The 18,896-nt window shown below is 32.8% G+C and overlaps 2 protein-coding genes across 2 annotated transcripts in view; one reads left to right on the forward strand and one right to left on the reverse strand.

Moving 5' to 3' along the window:
- The window catches only part of LOC143921039 (RNA helicase aquarius), a 46,635-nt gene that overhangs the window by 12,761 nt on the left and 14,978 nt on the right, over nucleotides 1–18,896 (forward strand). The gene's annotated exons all lie outside the window — the stretch shown is intronic.
- LOC143921041 (G-protein coupled receptor Mth2-like) lies at nucleotides 1,014–18,137 on the reverse strand. Its single transcript, XM_077444139.1, has 10 exons — nucleotides 17,808–18,137; nucleotides 3,743–4,035; nucleotides 3,390–3,599; nucleotides 3,201–3,313; nucleotides 3,038–3,116; nucleotides 2,798–2,958; nucleotides 2,583–2,727; nucleotides 2,410–2,502; nucleotides 2,050–2,277; nucleotides 1,014–1,970 (listed from the first exon to the last, which is right to left on the reverse strand). The coding sequence occupies exons 2-9, from the start codon at nucleotides 4,021–4,023 to the stop codon at nucleotides 2,073–2,075; spliced, it is 1,287 nt and encodes a 428-aa protein (XP_077300265.1). The 5' UTR covers nucleotides 4,024–4,035; nucleotides 17,808–18,137; the 3' UTR covers nucleotides 1,014–1,970; nucleotides 2,050–2,072.

The following is an 18,896-nucleotide window of genomic DNA, read 5'->3' on the forward strand; positions in this document are numbered from 1 at the left end:
ATAATTCCGTTTTTTTTTATAATTTTAACGTTTTCAGTGAGGGTCGTGGCACGTGTTTTTTTTTAAAACGCTAGCACGCATAATTTATGCTATGACACCCAGGCCTAAAATCCTTGTAAGTCACAGATTTGACAGTGATTTTCATATTTGAAGAAATGTAGGAGAAACTTATCGAAAAAAACAACCGCTGTGGATTTTTCACCACAGGAGGCCAGGAACGCGCCCGTGCCGTTCGATTCAGCGTTTTGGCGTCTTTAAATACGGAAAATTAAAAAAATGTCTACATATATTTTTTTAAATTTTATCATAACTGCCATAAAAAAGTTAGCTTACCGAAAAAACCTTGACACCAGTTATATGGTGCTTACATAGATCAACAAATGTGTGTATTTTGGTCGTTCGATTTTTTTTTTATTATCAAAACCTTTATCATAAAATTGTATTTTACAAAAGATTCTCAGAAATTAAGTCGAGATATTCGCCTTTTGTTTGATCTGTCGTAGCGTCTTTTACTACGCCAAATTTCGTAGGCAGATCAGATTTAAATATCTTATTTCAGTGTATAGAGCCGTAGTAGAAGTAGTGCTCCCGGGGCAAATATGCCCCTACTTCTTACAATTTTTTTATTATTCAAAATTCACGAATATGTCCATTAAGTAAAATATCAAAATTACCATTTTCACATTTAACACGAGCAGCAAATAAATTAAAATTCATTTAAAAGGTGGGTATTGCTATTTTCGTAAATAGGTAGGGTGAAAAGTGCCCGTTTGAATTTAAAATAAAAATTAATTGTAAAATTTCAGATAATAATCAACATTTTAAAAATCATAAAAAATCCTGATATTACCTTACGCGTTTTTGCGCTCCCCCCAAGCGCCCGGGGTCATCTGCCCCCCCCCCCCCCCAAAATGCTACTGCCCTGAGTGTGCAACACGTTTAATTTTTTTTTAATGAAATCAAATTTTCAAACGAATATAAAATATGAGGAATAATATATTTTTAAATGGTATTAAGATATTTAAGCCGCTTTTATTAAGACGATTTTTTTGTGTATAAGATGTTTTGTAGTAAATTTTCAAACTTCACGTAGATACATATAGGTTCATATGTAGGTATGTATTTCTCGTCGTATATTTGATTTAGAAATGTAATTTTTATTAAGTATTTAATTTATTTGGTAACAATTGATGATTACAGAATTTTCATTACACAATATATAATCATATCTACATACTATAAAATATTAGTCATTGTACAGGCTAAGAATAATATTCTTTCGAGATTTCCAAAAATTTTTGTCGTTGAAAATTATCATAATAATAGTTTGAAAATATTCATAACATAAACTCGTATATAATACGAATGAAAATTAAATAAAAATGAAATAAAAATTTACATACGTCTACATTTTACATAACTCTTTATTCAACAAATCGTACATATGAAGTAAATGCACCAGCACTTATTTACAAGTCATTCATCATTATTATGTACATACTATGATGTTATCTTTTTATGAGATTGTTTGAGATTCAACTTGAACGGGTGAAAATTTACTTGTAAAACAATAATAAACTGATTTAGAAGTGCAAAGTTTTACAAATAATCGCATGGTAAAGATAGTTGTACTATTACGCTTACATAATCTAATGGGTCAGTCTAAACTTAATCTTATATATCTACTGTTATATTTTTGGGAACATTTTTAATTCATCTTGGGATGGTTTTTGCTATTCTTTATATATTATTGATCCTATAAGCTTCTACCATAATGCATTTCTAAAGGTGTGTACTACATACGAGCGAATCACCATTTTTGGATGATAAATGTATGACTATGTATATCAAGTACGAAACCTCGTAGCCGAAGCACTATGATAATGTACTAAAACGCATTATTATCACATTTATTCTGCATTAATGGTTGGTATTGAATTAATATTCCTCTTCTTGTACAGCTTTTCTGTCTGGAAATGAAATGTTTCGTTATACTTTTGGGTCGGAATTGATGTGCATATGGTTCCATTAGATTTAAGGTTAACGTACCGTTTCCAGTGATGTTTTTGAATTTATGCTGGAGCCATCATGGCTGGCGATTCTTCCTCTTCCATGATCTCCTCACATTCTTCATCGGCAACTCGTGGTCCTTTAGGAATGCAAGGGACCGGTAGCAAACCTCGTTCTGCAAGTCCTCTCAAGGCTCGTTTGCGAAAGGCGATCAATACCAGGAAAAACACCACGCCTTGTAGACAATTGAAAGCATCTGCGATCATCCTGAAATATTAAAAATTGGTTCAAAACAGGAACAGGATATAGAAAAGAACCTTCAAAGTCGCGATAAGGCACAGGTTCATTAAAACAATATTGGTTTCCTGTAGTTGTTTTGTACGGTTAATCTACACTTACCATACGATATGCCTGCCATCGTGTATAAAGCTTATTATCTCGAACAACCACGAAATTCCCATAACTAGGAACAGTTTGAGATAAAGCACGAACCTGTCGCAAACAACAGAAATGTTACAACTTCCAACTCATTCGATAAATATGTACATTACAATCGATTCAATTGAAATTACTTGTATTTCAAGCTGCGGATTTTAGATACGTTGTTGTAACTTGTCTTGTTCCACAACTTGTGGGACGTTATCAAGAAGAGCAGTACGTTCAAAATCAAAATGACCAGAATAGGACCGTAGAAGTATCCCCAAGTTGCTACTTTTTCTGGAAAGCAAATTAACACATGATTCATCTTCATATTGAATACGATGCAGTCAGTCTTTTGAATTTATACCTGTGAACCAGCATGCGTTGTTTCCAAATCCAGGTTTGATGTGATCTCCTTCGGTCTTGTGAGCTATGTAAGTCGATATTAGGAATATCAGAGGAACACCCCATCCATATGCTGAATATATCTGAAACGTGCGTCTGTCGGTCATATCAGACTTCCTGAAACTGCAATGGATCAAATTATAAGTGGATTCGAATCTACATATGTACATAGAATGGATGTTTTGCGTATCCAAGCACTCACACTACACACTTCATCACGTTAATGGAGACGACGTTCATCCAGAAGAAGGTAGCCATCATCCAGAAGTACGTACCGAAAGCTGAAACGAATAACAATCGATTTGAGTTATACGGAAGCAGTTCTTCTATTTTGGGATATGTAGTTTTAGTGTTCAGAAACTCACCGATGAAGGAACACATTAATGGCGCTAGGTAGAACAGTTGTGCTATTCCGAGATGACAGAAACCCAAACACAAACAGATGCACGTGCACATGATGCATTTGCCTTGCAAGTCCCTAAAAATATTCGGCCAACGTTTGAATCGTAATTGGATTAAATGAGAAATGTTTTATTTGAAAAAAAAAATGCTACCTAAGTTCTGACACTAAGAAGTAGACTATCAGCGTTAACACAAGGAATACCACTGAAGTGAGGATCAAAGATCCAGATATTGTGTATGCTAGAAACTTTTCTTCGTCGTCTGGAAAGCAAGCCATCGCCATCTCCACCATGATAGTGCCATCGGCTATTGTAGCATTTTCGTTGTCTGTATTTTGTATGTTTTTCTTCACGATGCAATACCTATATAGAAAAGATCAGAACTTGATTTTTCAGCAAAGATTAACAACAAAGAAATGAATTGTTTCTATTATTCGTATCAAATCAATTCGATTGAGATAAAAAGTGTATTTTTGGAATCAAGTTGAAGAAAGATTGTTATTTACTTTCCAGCCTCGACTGCCATCGATCCATTGTTGGTAATGAGAGTTCCATAATCGTCGATTTCGTACTCGTCTGTAGGATCTGCTGAAGGATCAATTGTGTACATGCCGGCGGCACATTCCAGGAGGACGTGTATCTTTTGGGTGTTATCTTTAGACCTGGCTAGACAGCCTCCATAAGAAAGGACATTGTCACCATTGCAGCAAGGACTTGGCTCGACCTCTGCTCTGCTGCTACCCATTACTAACAGCAACATCAGCAAGTCTATCAGTTTGAACCTCATCTTGAATACAATCTGTCAACAAAAGAAGTCGAAATCAGAAGCAGTATTCACTGAGTTTGTCTAATTTTAGACTTTAGAATACAAATAAAGGTGAATGTATTTGCACTAAGAATGAATTGTTTGCACTAAGATTGTATGTACTTACGCCGTGCATTATCAAACAGTGCTTTATCAAATTTTGCGGTTTTTATATAATTATTAAATGCGATTGTTATGATATTAAAGTATTACATTGTTTTATCAATGTTCTGTTTCCTTTGAAACGAGACAACATGTAAAAACATCTTGCGAAGACGTTTCGATAAATATTTACGACTTGATTTGAATTGTGGGCAGGTCGCATTCTTCGTCGTAATTTAAACTTCCAAAGCACGTGACTCAACTTAACATTTATCCCGTCTGTAAAAGTATCAAGTGATTGCTTGATGGAGAACGTTCGAATAAATACAATTGAACTTGGATATAATGAGCGCCAGATTTTAAACACAGATATACACGTCTATAAAGAGCGAAACGCACCAAACCGTCGATGATCACTTTTGTAAGATACGTTTATCGGTTCATCAGTCTTCGTTCTATTTTTATATAAATACAGTCTATCAATGGTACATATTCGCTATGAAGATACAGTGGAAGTGAAAAAATTAAATGCAATTAGCTAGCAGTGTAGCTCGGTGGTTTCGCTAATGCTAACCACCGAAAAGTCTCGAGGTTGATGCATGGTTTGACCTCGATCGAAAATAATTTATTCTGAGTATTTCTGCAGTGCTGCTGGTCAGACTTGGATATTTGTGACTCCAAGTCGAGCGTTTCCGTTTAGAGTTTGCCAATTCATCTGATTTTATTGTTGAAACGGTTTCTTATCAAATTGGCAACCAACCTACCTACTATTTGATTATAATTTCAAATTTATAATCTATAAATTTATATATTTATGCAATATAAAAAATAAGCCAGCAGTTTGGCTTAGTGGTAGCGTATATATTTAGCACCACTGAGGTCAAAGGTTCGAGTCCTCGCCACTGCTGGTTAGATTTGGGGGTTTTGTGACTCCAAATCGATCGTTTCTCTATCAGAGTTTGCCAATTTTATCTGATCATTGCTGAAACGGTTCCTGAAAATTGGCATTAGATCTAATCCTGTTGTCAGAAAATCTGCCTGTGTATAATTTGTAATAATTATACACAGTAATCTGAAATCTATAGATATCTCTATAGACATCTCTATAATTTCGTATTTATTATATGTATAAAAATTGTATACACTAAAAAATCTAAAAATAATCCATAGATGTCTCTATGATTATTATTTCTGATTAATTGTTACATGCTATATATTCTGATTGTATATATATGTATTACTGTATTTCTGATTTCTGATTGTTTATGTATTCTGTATTTCGTTAACGTACACCCGTCGCATTGGAGCAAATCTGTAATGGCGAGTGTATATTGATTTGTAACAATAAAATAAAATAAATAAAATAAAATAAAATAAAATAAAGATAATAGCTACAAGATTATATTCAATCATCAATCAATACATATACAAGTTTAAAACCATAGGTTTTGTCCGAACTCCGATCATTATCTGTGATAACTAGTCACCGGAGCCTGAGGGGGCCGTGTATTGTTCAAAGGTTGTAAATGCATTGTTAAAGGTTTGCCGAATAATGTATAGCACTGTGACTATCCTACCTCTAGTGATAACTAGAGACCGGAATCTGAAGGGGCTGTTTATTGTTTAAGATTGTAAATGCATTGTTAAAGGTTTGCCGAACCTTTTTTACAAAGGATTTACAACAATGGAACAATAGGTGGCACGTTTCCGGCCCCTTCAGATTCCGACCTCTAGTGATAACCAAAGATCGGCGTTGAATGGACTACTTTTGTCAACCTTTTTTTGCTATCTTGCTTTGTACGGTAAATGAGAGATATTTTGTTATTTGACGAGCATCTCTGATAATAGATCTCGCAGCTTTCATAACTGACTTAGGGCGCAAACACATCTTGCTTTGAACACTAATGGCGCGGTCTATTGTTATTTGAAAAGCATTCGTCCTACGCCGATCTTTGATGTATTGTAGATGGTAAATGAACAATTTCGCACACGACAATCGTTGCCATGAAAAGCGCGAATACAGAATATTTGGCATTCGAATTCTCTTTAGTGTAATAGTTCACGTGTGTGACTCTCGGGTGGGTGGAATTTTTGAGTGCCAGATATTCCGTGATCTAGATTTTAGTCACCCGTGTGAGATCGCCATGTGCGAAATAGTCACCAAACCATTGTAGATTCCATATACCTATTTGGTATATGGTATATTTTATTTCTTATTAAATGTTAATTTTCAGGACATTAGATGTATTTTTACATACATACATACTAGGAAGACCTAACAGGTAAACCCCAATGCGCTTTCTTGGCCAATTACAAACAATGCAGCATTATTAATATAAAACTCTAAATTAACGAGACATCTGTGATTTTAAACTTGTACTTGGATTAAAGTATATATAAATCACACTTAAATATCAGACATACATAGTTGGTAGGATAGTTTTTAGCCAATTTAATGGAGGAACCGTTTCAACAATGAAATCAGAAAAATTGGCTAACTCTGATAGTCACAACTTGGAGTCACAAATATCGAAGTCTGACCAGCAGCATTTCAGATAATATACTCAGAATATATTCTTTTCAATTGATGATCGAACTCACTGGATCGAACCCTGCGCCTCTCGGTGCTCAGCAAAACACTAACCACCGAGCCAAGGTGCTGTTTAAACCACCAATAAGTTAATGTCAATGCTTTGGATGCTACATATTGCCTGGTTCCATTTGAAATTGTCGCTCAATTGTAAAAAAATCTCCATCAGTTTTTTGAAATAAGACTTGGAAATGAATCGAGACATACCTACAAGTGATTCAGTTGAGCGGTAAATATCAAACGGAAAGTGGCAACGATTATTTTCAATTCGAATCGAAATTGTTTCGAATTGCGTGTTCAAAAGTTTAAAAGTCTTTTAATTCCGAGTAAATTGTAGCACGTTTTACGCACTTACGAAGTCGAAACTCGAATTGCTGTAGCCTCATAATTGGCAAAGGAGGATGTTGTTACGAGTATCAGTTGCGTGTCCATTGCTTTTGGAAAACCGATACGTGGAGTCAATCGACCAGACCCAGACCTTTGTCATTTTGTTTTCGATTAATTTCGCGTTCGAATCTAATAGATTTTAGCATTTAGGTCGTGTCGTAACCTCTGCGATTCTTTGTGGGCCATTAATTGACTACCAATTTTGTGCTGACCCGCTCCTGATATTATTGGATGACCCATTTCCGAAAATGAAGGACAAGATTAAGGACAATTAAGGATATGGACGGAAATTTTGTTACGCATAGGAAATGACTATTTCTGTGTCATGTTTGATTAAGTAATAGGAAAACAAACAGGAGTTTCAGCGAGTCTTCTAACGAGCTACATATACTAAGGTATAAGATCAACGTTCTTCGCACATTTGTGTCATCCGCCTAAATTTACAATGTCTATTTTTATGTTACCCGAAATAAATGTGTTAAGATTGTGGAATCGCGTCATTCTTTATATACATATACATATGTAATTTTCAGTTCAAACTTGGGGTCTAGGGAAATAGTTTATAATAAGTAAACAATAGTAAATGAGAAGTCATATAATTTAGACCGCATTTGCGTATGTGCATTAAATGACGCATGTTACAGACGTCATATGTACAATTTGCTGAAGATATATTGCCAAGAATTAATGGGAGAAAGAGAGAAAAGTATGTATAATCTTCCGGTGTGACTGTTAGGTTATAGGTAATGCTATAAATGAATTATTTTCAATTTTTCTTATCACAAAACCTTCTGCTATTCTGGTTTTTACGTGAGTTGTACATATGTAGGTATTTTTCCTGTGTAGTTTTGGGCACGGTAGGATTCAGTGCTGGGACACATTTCGTCATTGAACTCGAGGTGCTAATTTTTGCATCTCAATTGCTCATTTATCGTGTTTTTTATTTGGAGCTTTATGATCAGAACAGACTCAAAAGTACGGCACGGCACGCCTAGGTAGACTCTGGCTGTGATAGACGTAATATTAAAAACACTTCAGGGGATGAGTTGTGGGAATATTGCGATGGCATACCGCCATTTTTTTTGCATGTGCAAAATTATCTAAAAAAACCACGCGCCGCGTAACATTCTGTGTGTCTGCACCTTAAGGATTATTTTTTGAGTAAACGAAAACTAGATCTGAATTATTTTTTTTAAATATACTGGCTGGCACTGTTAGAAGATAGATAATCTAAAAACCATGTCGTGTTATCTTTTTAAAATAACCATTTTTTTGTCTGACCATTTATCAACTAAAGGTCGATTTTAGTCATATTTTACATATGATTTTTAAGGTCACATTTTTAATGTGACTATTCAGGGGTAGTCATACGTCAGTTTCAGATCAATTTTATTAATAATATTGTAACGTGGGAACATGGGAAAGAGTATCCACTGTCTAAATGCATTCGTGGGTGAACAATAGAAAACCTGGATTTGGCTAACGGGACTCGGTAAGTGCCCGAACAAAGGATACGCTGGGGTTCTCACAGAACGGAACGAGTGCGGGTAGGCCTACGTGCCGACACAATAGACACACCAACGGCTCGGGGATGCTATGGTGGGCAACGTGTCCTTTATAGGGAGGTACACACAGTAGACCAAGCATTCTGGAGTGAGCGGTGGTTTCGTGTGGACCTCCCGAATAAGTTCGGTGAAGGAACTTTGTCCTTTCATTTGGATCCTGAACCCACCCCTATGCAATATCAGAGACACAGAGACGCACGCGGCACTGTTTTGCACATATAAAAAAATGCTAGCACGCATAATCCCTGCGGATTATTCACCACAGAAGGCCAAGAACGTGTCCGTGCCGTTCGATTCAGCTTGTTTTCGCCTTTAAGTGAATGAATGTATGTATATGCACATGAAAAGTGCGAAAAATTCTTCAAAAACGCTTGAAGATTTATGTGAAGGTTCTACGTCTTATCCTCCCACATTTGTAACATCTCAAGAGTTTTGATTTAAGTTTTTCTACCTTAAATGTATAAACTAGCACTTCTGTATTCACCTGCAATATAAACCAACTCATATTTCTGTCAACTCTTCCAGTAAAGGATTTTTTTTCATAGCAGATTTAACTATTATTATTTTATCCTGTTTCTATCCTGCATATTTGAGGTTGGTCTCCTATTTACATGGAAGTCTTGAGCTATATACTTTTATAGTGCAACAATGTTCTTTCCGAATGTTGTCTTACATATTTGCTAACAGACGGAGACTAAATAAACACACACTGTATATACAAAGAAGCTGCTTATCTCTCGGGAAGAAAGTACTACCAAAAAACATCAGACCAACATGTATTAAAAGGTTTAGTACCGCTCTCAAAGATATCATTGCATTAACAGAAGCATATGCAATTCTTCAATAGTGTTACAGTTAGATAGGCTATAGAGGTCTTTGTAACAAATAAACATGCACCACAATGCACAAGGAGTTGAGCACAGAAGTGGAGCAGGAGGAAGGATGAGCGATGTGCAATTGAGTTCGTTGTGCTGGAGGTCAGGGGTCGAAACCTCGAGCCTCTCTCATTAAATTCTCCTCATGTACATTGTATATATGTACATGTAGTAAAACCCAACTGATTTTTAGTACGTCGTATAAATACGACTCTGTATAATGAGATTACTCTGTCTATAGACTTTCAAGTGCGAATTTAATTAGAGAATACAGAAGTATACGAGACGGCTAAAAAGGATTCCTAATGGATGTTTGATTTATTATTTTTTTTTCGTACTTGTATGAATGTGAATTTATATTTCTAGAGAGGTTTTATCACTGCTAAAAACGGTGTACCAGTGATAAAACCTCTTATATTTATATTTACAAAAGTTTATATCAAATAGTAAATATCATCGTACGATTTAAATTCCCCGTGCTCCATAACTTCTTCTGGGAATTTTTTACGCTCACATTACAAACATGCAAATTTTTTTTCCAAAATAAAATATTTTTTATGTACACATGTGAATTACAGCTGCTTTTATTTTGTATACGGAAAATTTTATCATTCGGGAATAAAATATTTAAATAGCAGCAGTATTGCTCGGTGGTTTGATGTTAACCACCGAGAGGTTCCCGAGTTCGACCTCTTGGTTAACCTCGATTAAAAAGTATTTATTCATATATTATCAATGGTATTTATGTAGTACTGCAGATTCAGATATTTGTGTCCCAAGTCGATCGTTTCCTATCAGTAAATTTATATATGGTTGACACCATTAGTGTGGCTCATGGGAAATCTGTAATGGCATAATGGAGAAATATAATTTAAAAAAATCATCAAGAAATTGAAGTATCAACGAATCATCGACTAAAAATCATTGTGAAAAGTATATTTTTATATATTACATACATATATAAAGGGCAAAGGGGAGGGGGGGGGAGATGGTATGAATTCCCTGAAACTTTGCCATTTTGCGCAGTTTGGTCAACAATATATATTTAAAATATTCCGCCAGTACGACGATAAAAAATAATCGTAATAGACACGTTTAAAAATGACGCTTGAAAGACGTTTACAAGCTTTTTTTAAGCGCAATATTTGTGAGCCGATTTTGAATCATTTCCACTCTTTGAATCACCGACATACAGGAGGTTACCTTCAATTATAGTAAGCAAACGTCTCCCACATAACGCTAACTCGACAATCGACTGTCAGATTGACGTGATGACAGCTGGCTATCACATACGCCTGCTCGCCACCCCTACTTAACTTCACGAGTTACATACATATTGAACAGTTATAGCGGTTAATTTTTTCACACTCTCATATACATTTTTAGTTGACTAGTAGATTATTATTGACTCGTATTCATTTCAATTAATATGCACATCCGCAGATGCAATTTGAACTTATCTACTCACTATACATTGACGTTAATCATAAAGCTTATCATGTTATCGTTATATGTACTTATATCTGCATTTTATTAATATAAAGCAGATGGGGCGTATGCACGATAACGCTCGATACATCTGTTCAAAATGAAATTCAAGCCAAGTCATTCATTCATCAGTGAGATCATGTTGCATCGATCATGACTCTTCAGGAATCATTTTAATCTTAATGGCAATAACGTCTGCCCTAAATCGAATCGGATCGAAGGATTCAATCGTTTAATTCCTCGAAAGCACATGATCTCACTTGATTTGCATCTCCATGAGATCACGTCTTACTGCATACATACATAAATATACTTAATTGCTAATACTAATATGCGTTTAGTTTTGATTTGACTTGTGCGTTTTCGTCATTCGCCATTTTCAAGGTGACCCACCGGTTTGAAGGATGACGTTTTAATACAAACATTGCCGCATCATAAATGACGATCCTTAATCAGAAGAATTTTCGATCGGAGATTGATTTATAATTTAATGAGACACTCGTTTGATCACACACCCTGAATGTTGTCATCTTTTTTCACGATAGGCAATTTTAATAAATCAGCAAGATTGATACGTGACGAGAATTCGCAGCGTTTGTGGTTATTTATCAATTATTTATAACGTCCGCGCAAAATCGTTGATTACTGTTGATCTTTTATGCATTAACTTTATGAGGAATCGTTAATGGTGGGTATGTTAAAATCATCAATAAATAATACGTGATGCTTATGTCAACCAGCTTGTACTGTATGCATGTACATGGTAGGTCTAATACATAAATATTGATTTACAAATCTAATACCCGTTGGCATTCAAGAAGCGTTTGAAATAGTTTGTCGAAGCTTGTTGCTTTGAAACTGATTTCAATTGGTCGATTTACATATGCAAAATCATCGGGTAAATTGAGATTTTTTTTATGCACAAAGGTACGAATATCTAGAAATATTTTAAAATTTGCATATTGGCTAAGTAATTAAAAGCTTACGACTAATGAATGCACAGTGTAATTAGCTCAATTCATTTTCTATTTTGCATGTTTCGTAGAAGAGATGAAAAATAGTTACTATTACAGTATTTATTTTCTTCCAAAAAGTGGTTCCGTTTTATAATATAAATATACATCTTAATATATAATTTCGTAAGAGACTTTGTGTTTATGTATGCATTTAACCACTTAATCGCCACGCGTTTTTAGAAACCGATTCGATTATTTTATTTCTGTGTTTAGTGCCAACCCTTGACACTACCTCTTGAACATACCTATAACAAACCAAGGAAAAATATTGACATTTTTCAATTTCATTAGTATCACAGGATATTTTTAGATGTCACTGGGAAGAAACCAAAATTAATTGTCTTAAACACAAAAGAGCGCGCACCGGTGCGCTTATGGCGATTGAGTGGTCAAGTTTTAGTTCGTAGAATCCGCAACGTTGAATTGAGTAAAAAGACAAACGAATATTCAAATAAATTGAAATAAAATAAAAATACTATAATAAATTCAATAAAATGTTTACTATTAGATTAGCCATGTTAAAGCGGTTTCTATTACAAATACCGAGCGAAGCCGGGTAAAAACACTAGTTTTTAATAAATATAGAATATGTATTGAATACTCTTTGAACAATGAAATGCAACAAAAACAACATTTTTATTTAGGTAATAAATGGTGTTAATTCGAAACCGTGCAACTGAAGTATCGCTTAAATTACTATTTACATTTTTTTTAATTTGGAATTTGAGATCTTTTTTGAGGTAAAAGCCAAAACAAGCTATTTCAAAATGAACTTCATAGACGAATACAATTACCAAATATTTTCACTATTAATTATATTTATTTTCAAATTTTAAATGTTCTCCTACATTTTCTTAATATAGGTGTTATAAATTAAAAATGTTTTCATTCTTTCATATGAATGGGATTTATTTTTAGAAAGAACAAAAGCTGTTTTTTAAAAAAATTTTTTAACAAAAACACATTGTGTGATTTTTTAATTGCCAGTTTCGGATGTTTAAGATAACTCGAAAACCTTGTAAAATCACTTTTAGTCAAAAATTGTATGTGATTTGCTCACAAAAACTAAAAATCTTGAAAAAATGGTCATAAAACAAAATAAAAATAGAAAAATTTTATACAAAATCTTTACGACTTCACAATTTTTATGACTGTATATATTAAAAAGATAAACAATTTGATACTATCAGATTTCCAGCTAAATATATATTACAATCAGTAGTAAAAACACAAATTTAAAAATAAAATATGTACATACATATGTAGATAATGTAAATAAACTGTTATATTCGTATTCCATTACGCTGAATCTTCATAGACGCGATTCGAATGTCACAAATATTGACAGCTGTCACTTCTAGGTTTTCACAGAGTGGAATTTTTGTTGAAAACATTATTGTTTTTTTTCCGTGGTACGTAATTAACGGACTCATTACAAAAATTAATCATTAGTTCTGAGTATATAACGCGTTCCTTCTGAGAAATACTACTATTACAACTAATGAATGAATTTCATATACGGCCCACATCAATCAGGCTATATCTACCTACCAGTAAAATCATCAATGAATCATTTAAGATTTAATCCCCCATTCAAACAAAAAAAAAAAGATTATATCTAATTGAATAAGAGGTATTGAAAAATGACGTACATATTTGTATGTATGTACATATAATGAGAATGATATACTATAATATTATCACGATAAGCAATGATAAAAGTCGAAAGATTTATTATTAAAATAAAATATGCATTATTAAAATTTTGATTGTTTACCGTCAAATTTAGATTAAGATTAATCTGATGGCTAAACTTCAAGGTCAAGCTATGCAAAATATGTACACTTTTTGTATGCTTGTTCAAAAATGATTACGTTCGTAATTTTTGATTGATTATTTCTTAAGGCAACTTGAGACTTTTTTTACCTTATGTATTTCATGAAAATGACGATAAAATCGTCTTGTATTGCATTTTATTTATATTTACAATACGAAGGAAAATACGCGGTTCATATTCAGGTGGCGACCACTTTTTATAAAAGTCAACTGACCACGAAATGATAAAGTGATTTTTAATGTACTTTGATCACTTATTTTAATTTAAAAATATGTAAAATATCATTCAAAACATTGATTAAAAATGATGATTATACTATAGTCAATATTTTTTTTAGGACATATTATATATTGATTCACAGAAAACCCTCCGCAACTCCATTCGAATAGGGACTCATAGGCTGGGAACACGAGTTCATAACCAAACTTAGGCTAAGGGCAGTAGCTTTTGGCTTAAATTTTTGGCTTTAAATTCTTAGAAAAACCATGCTGTTTCGCTATTTTGCTTTGAACCCTAATATGCTAATATTTTTTGCTCTCTTGCTTTGAACCCTAGTTATGAATAAAAGGTGACTAGTCGCCTTTTATTCATAACTAGTATGTAGACTTAGACAAGAGATCGGTTCCATTGAAAATTACACTAAATCGTTCCATCGGTGTTCAAAGCAAGGTAGTAAAGCATCCCTAGACTAAATATGTTTATCTATAAATTTAGGGCTGATAGTCATTAGGGCAGTTTCACATAGCAATACACATTCATAATAAAACTTGTTGCTGTTTGTTTACTGCCCAAGTAAATTAAGGGTATAGTTTTGTTGAAAATATCGAACCCACGAGAATAATATTTTGATCGAAAGAATTTCTTCAATCTTAAAAGTAGTTTAAAAAAAGGATGCATTATTAATTTTATTTACTTTCAAAAAAGTATGAAACGTTATATGCTTGGCATAACGAGAAAAGACAAGATACGGAATACGTAGGTGAGAAGTATGACAAGCATTGTGGATATAGTGGATATAGTGAAAAGATTGAAATGGCCATGTGGTTGGAAGAATGGACGACAGGTGGACAAAATAAATGCTAGAATGGTACCCGAGAGAATGCAAAAGGGTAAATGGAAGACGGCAGGGAAGATGGGTAGATGAAATTAGGAAAATTAGTGGGGTGAGATGGATGAGAGTTGCGCAAAACAGAGACGAATGGAAACGTGTTGGAGAGGCCTTCATCCAGCGGTGGATGGCGAATGGCTGTAGTTGATGATGACGAAACTCATTGTATGCTATTCGTCAACATCTCATATTCACTAAATTCTTTAAAATGCATCGCAAAGTTAAGAATAAAATGTATATGTATAAAAAGTACTACAATATAAAAATTATAGTCCCGGCTTAAATGATAATCTTAGAGAAATTTCTTTATATGAATCAAAAATAATATGTATACTAGATGATTAACATAAAGGATTAATGTAAATAAATATATTACTTCATATAAAGATGTAATACGTATACTAGAAGATTAATGTAATTAAATATATTACTTAACCTCGGTTGGTGGAAGGAAGATATGATATAAAGGCGACCCAAGGTTCTAAGTAAAGGGTTAGCCGTCACCGTCTCCAAAATTTGTGTATTCTTAAAAGTGTTTATTACGATTATATTTCACCATAGAACTAGCCAAAGCAATTGAAATCTCTATCGGCGGCCAAACCTTGTAAATAAGAGATAAACACGAAAGACATATGAAACGTAAAGAAGGTAAGTAAAAAGGCAAAGTTTCAAAGTCGATTTGAAAACCAATCGATCCATTTATTCTACAGTAATGTTTTTTTTTTTATTGGTCTTCATACCAAATCGATCGTAATACTTCATCCGATTTAATAATATGGTTGATTGCCAGAACATTTTAAAAACACTCCTGCTCAATAGCCGAATATTAAGTGTCTCACATCTTGTTTTTATTTTGGAACATCCATCAAAATTGACAGCACTTGTCGAACGACTTTGCGGCGAATTTTCTCCGATGTTTTTTGAGACATGCTAATTTTTTAAACGGCGCTTTTATTTTTGCTTCGTTTTTTTGAACTTGTTTACGATTCCTTTTTGGGCTATCTGGACATTTACGGAACCCGTTTATGTTTCGGGATTTATTTTGAACGCGACTCGATTCGGCGCTTTGAATTTGTGCCAATTTTCGATTCAATTTACATGCGCTGAAATTTTTTGAAAACTCTGGTAATTTTCCAGACCATTCGCAATAATCGACGGCACAATGGCGTGTTCGGGTGCCATTTTGACTTTGGGCACGCGAATGTCAATTTTAATTTTAGTATCGCTAATTTCTTTTTAGTAGACTTTCTTAGAAACACTGTTTAGGTTTATTTGTTTCTGTACAGGGCTATTTGCATGTCGATGTAGTTTACATTTTGAAAATAAATTAAACACGATGAAATTATTACGTATTAGTAACGAGTTCTATCGAAGAACAAATACAAAATATATCATTGTTATTTATTTGTATTTTGATTAATGTCGATTTTTTTTCAATAAACAACCATTAATTACACTGAACAACAAAAAAAAAAACAAAACTTCATCTATTGTTAATACGTACATCGATAAAGTAATTACCGCAGCCACGAAGTTTGAACCACTGAATTCGAATATGACAATGATTATTGTTGAGCGTTTAAAAAAATGTGGATTTTTACAGTTTTTTGGCTTTTTGCAGTCTCTAACTCAAAGTCCAGTATTTCTGTGTAGTATTGCAATCAATAGTCAGATGTTTTTCTATTGATTGTTATTTTTAATCGCTTTAAAATACATATAATTAACTATCTAGCGAATTCTTAAAGTCAAAAATATACTATTTTTTCGTGAAAAATATTCTTTTAGTCTCCGGGTAACTACATAGGTAAATACTATTTGCATACTATATTATATTATATAAATATGAAATTTAGTTTGGCTGCAAATCTATATATTGATTTAAATTTACATTATTCCAATAATGTTACATTTATCTTGTGTATTTGCATTTTGAAAAGATTCGAGGACATTTCATCGCACGACCATTTTATCGCGGGAACAACTTGCCGTCGAATTTCATGCAACTATTTTTTTATTATACTATAAATATGGCAATAAATAAATTTGAACAAAATATATAATTTATTGTTTTGTTGATAAACGAAAGATATAAAGTTTTCAATTAATTTTATTAAAAAATTAAATTAAAGATTATAAAAAATCATTGCCCCAAATATTTGAATAACGGTTTCAATATACATTTCAAAAAGTGCAATCAACATAAAAATTAAAAATTAATATTGTGAATAAAAAATATTTGAGAAAATATATATGAAATCCGCGATAAAAAGCCACCGCGCTGAAATGGTCATGCGATGAAATGTCCGGACACGCTTTGAAAATGACCAAAAATTATCATATGTTTGTCCGCTATGTATATAGATCTATAGCTTTCAATTTAATATTCTACATATATGTATATCTATTTTTAAATAATATATACATACATACATTAAGTATCAATGAAGTGTTGTAATCGTGAAAAAATTCGACCTTGATTTATTTTTTTTAATTTCTTCCTTTTTTTTCTAGCTTTCACCCACGCAGGCAACGCCTGGCAAACTATTTATTAATCAATTAAAATTGATAATAATTTTATATGCATTTAGCAAATTTTTTATAGTTTGTTTTGTATCGATTTTTATTTTGACAGATGTTCAATTCAAATATTTTGCATTCACACATCGCATATTTAAACCGAAATATTGTGTATTTATTAAAAACCAAACATTAATTATCGATATTACTAAATTTAAAATACATATATAGATATTTAGTGTTATTGAAATATGTTACATATAAAGTTCAACGAATAATACCTGTTGTCTTCGCGACTGGACTTATATCCTATCGCTACATAAACTTTGATGCTTCTGAATATTTTTAAATAAGAAAAATGTTTCCCAAGTGGACTTATATAATAAATAACGGCAAATTCGAAAAATCGTTGAGGAGCACAACCTCTCGCTAAGAGCGTTCGATAACAACTGAAACTAACACTGGCGGTCGGCGTGTTTTTGTTCCTCTTATCAAATTTGCAAATTTAATATAAATGAACATATATACGACATTTCAATAAGTTTAATTGGAAAAATATTAATCACTATAATTCATATTATATATTATACACAATTATTAAATTAAACAGCGAATGGGAAAAGACAAATTAACATTTTTCCATGCTCTTATCGATCGACAGCTATCAGATATACGTACTAAACTTTCTTATAATAGATAATTTACATATTTCAAATCAATATTTCAAGATTTTTGTTTTGAAATTGTATATAGTCAAAATTACCACGAAATCGATTTATTCCCAGTACATATTATTGACGTCAACTGATTTAATGTATGATTTAAAAAAAAAAAAAACACGATTGGTATTATCTGTATATGGAACACTTGAATAGACCAATATACAATTTCATACGTATATGTTGAATTTTTAAGACTGCATGCGACGTATCAAACTGACCTATAGGTCAATCGTTGACCCGCAAAGTTGATTTGACTGACACGGTAATTAAAAGTAATGAAATAAATGTCAATTGCCACTTACGTACATACAACATGTTTATATCATTATTGTAATTATTATTTATAATATATATATATATATATATATATATATATATATATATATATATATATATATATATATATATATATATATATATTTTTTTTTTTGTTTTTTTTATTTATTTATTATATACATATGTATATACCAGGAAGGCCTAACAGGTGAACCCCAATGCGCCTTCCTGGCCAATTACAAACAATGCAGCATTTTTATTACACAAGTCGCTGAATTACGAGACACTGAAAACTGGAAATTAACGATACATCTATGAATTTTAACTTGTACATAAGTTTTATTGTACATTAATCATACTCCAATAGTGGTG

The sequence above is a fragment of the Arctopsyche grandis genome, chromosome 13, assembly GCF_051622035.1.
Source record: "Arctopsyche grandis isolate Sample6627 chromosome 13, ASM5162203v2, whole genome shotgun sequence".
Taxonomy (NCBI): Eukaryota; Metazoa; Arthropoda; class Insecta; order Trichoptera; family Hydropsychidae; genus Arctopsyche; species Arctopsyche grandis.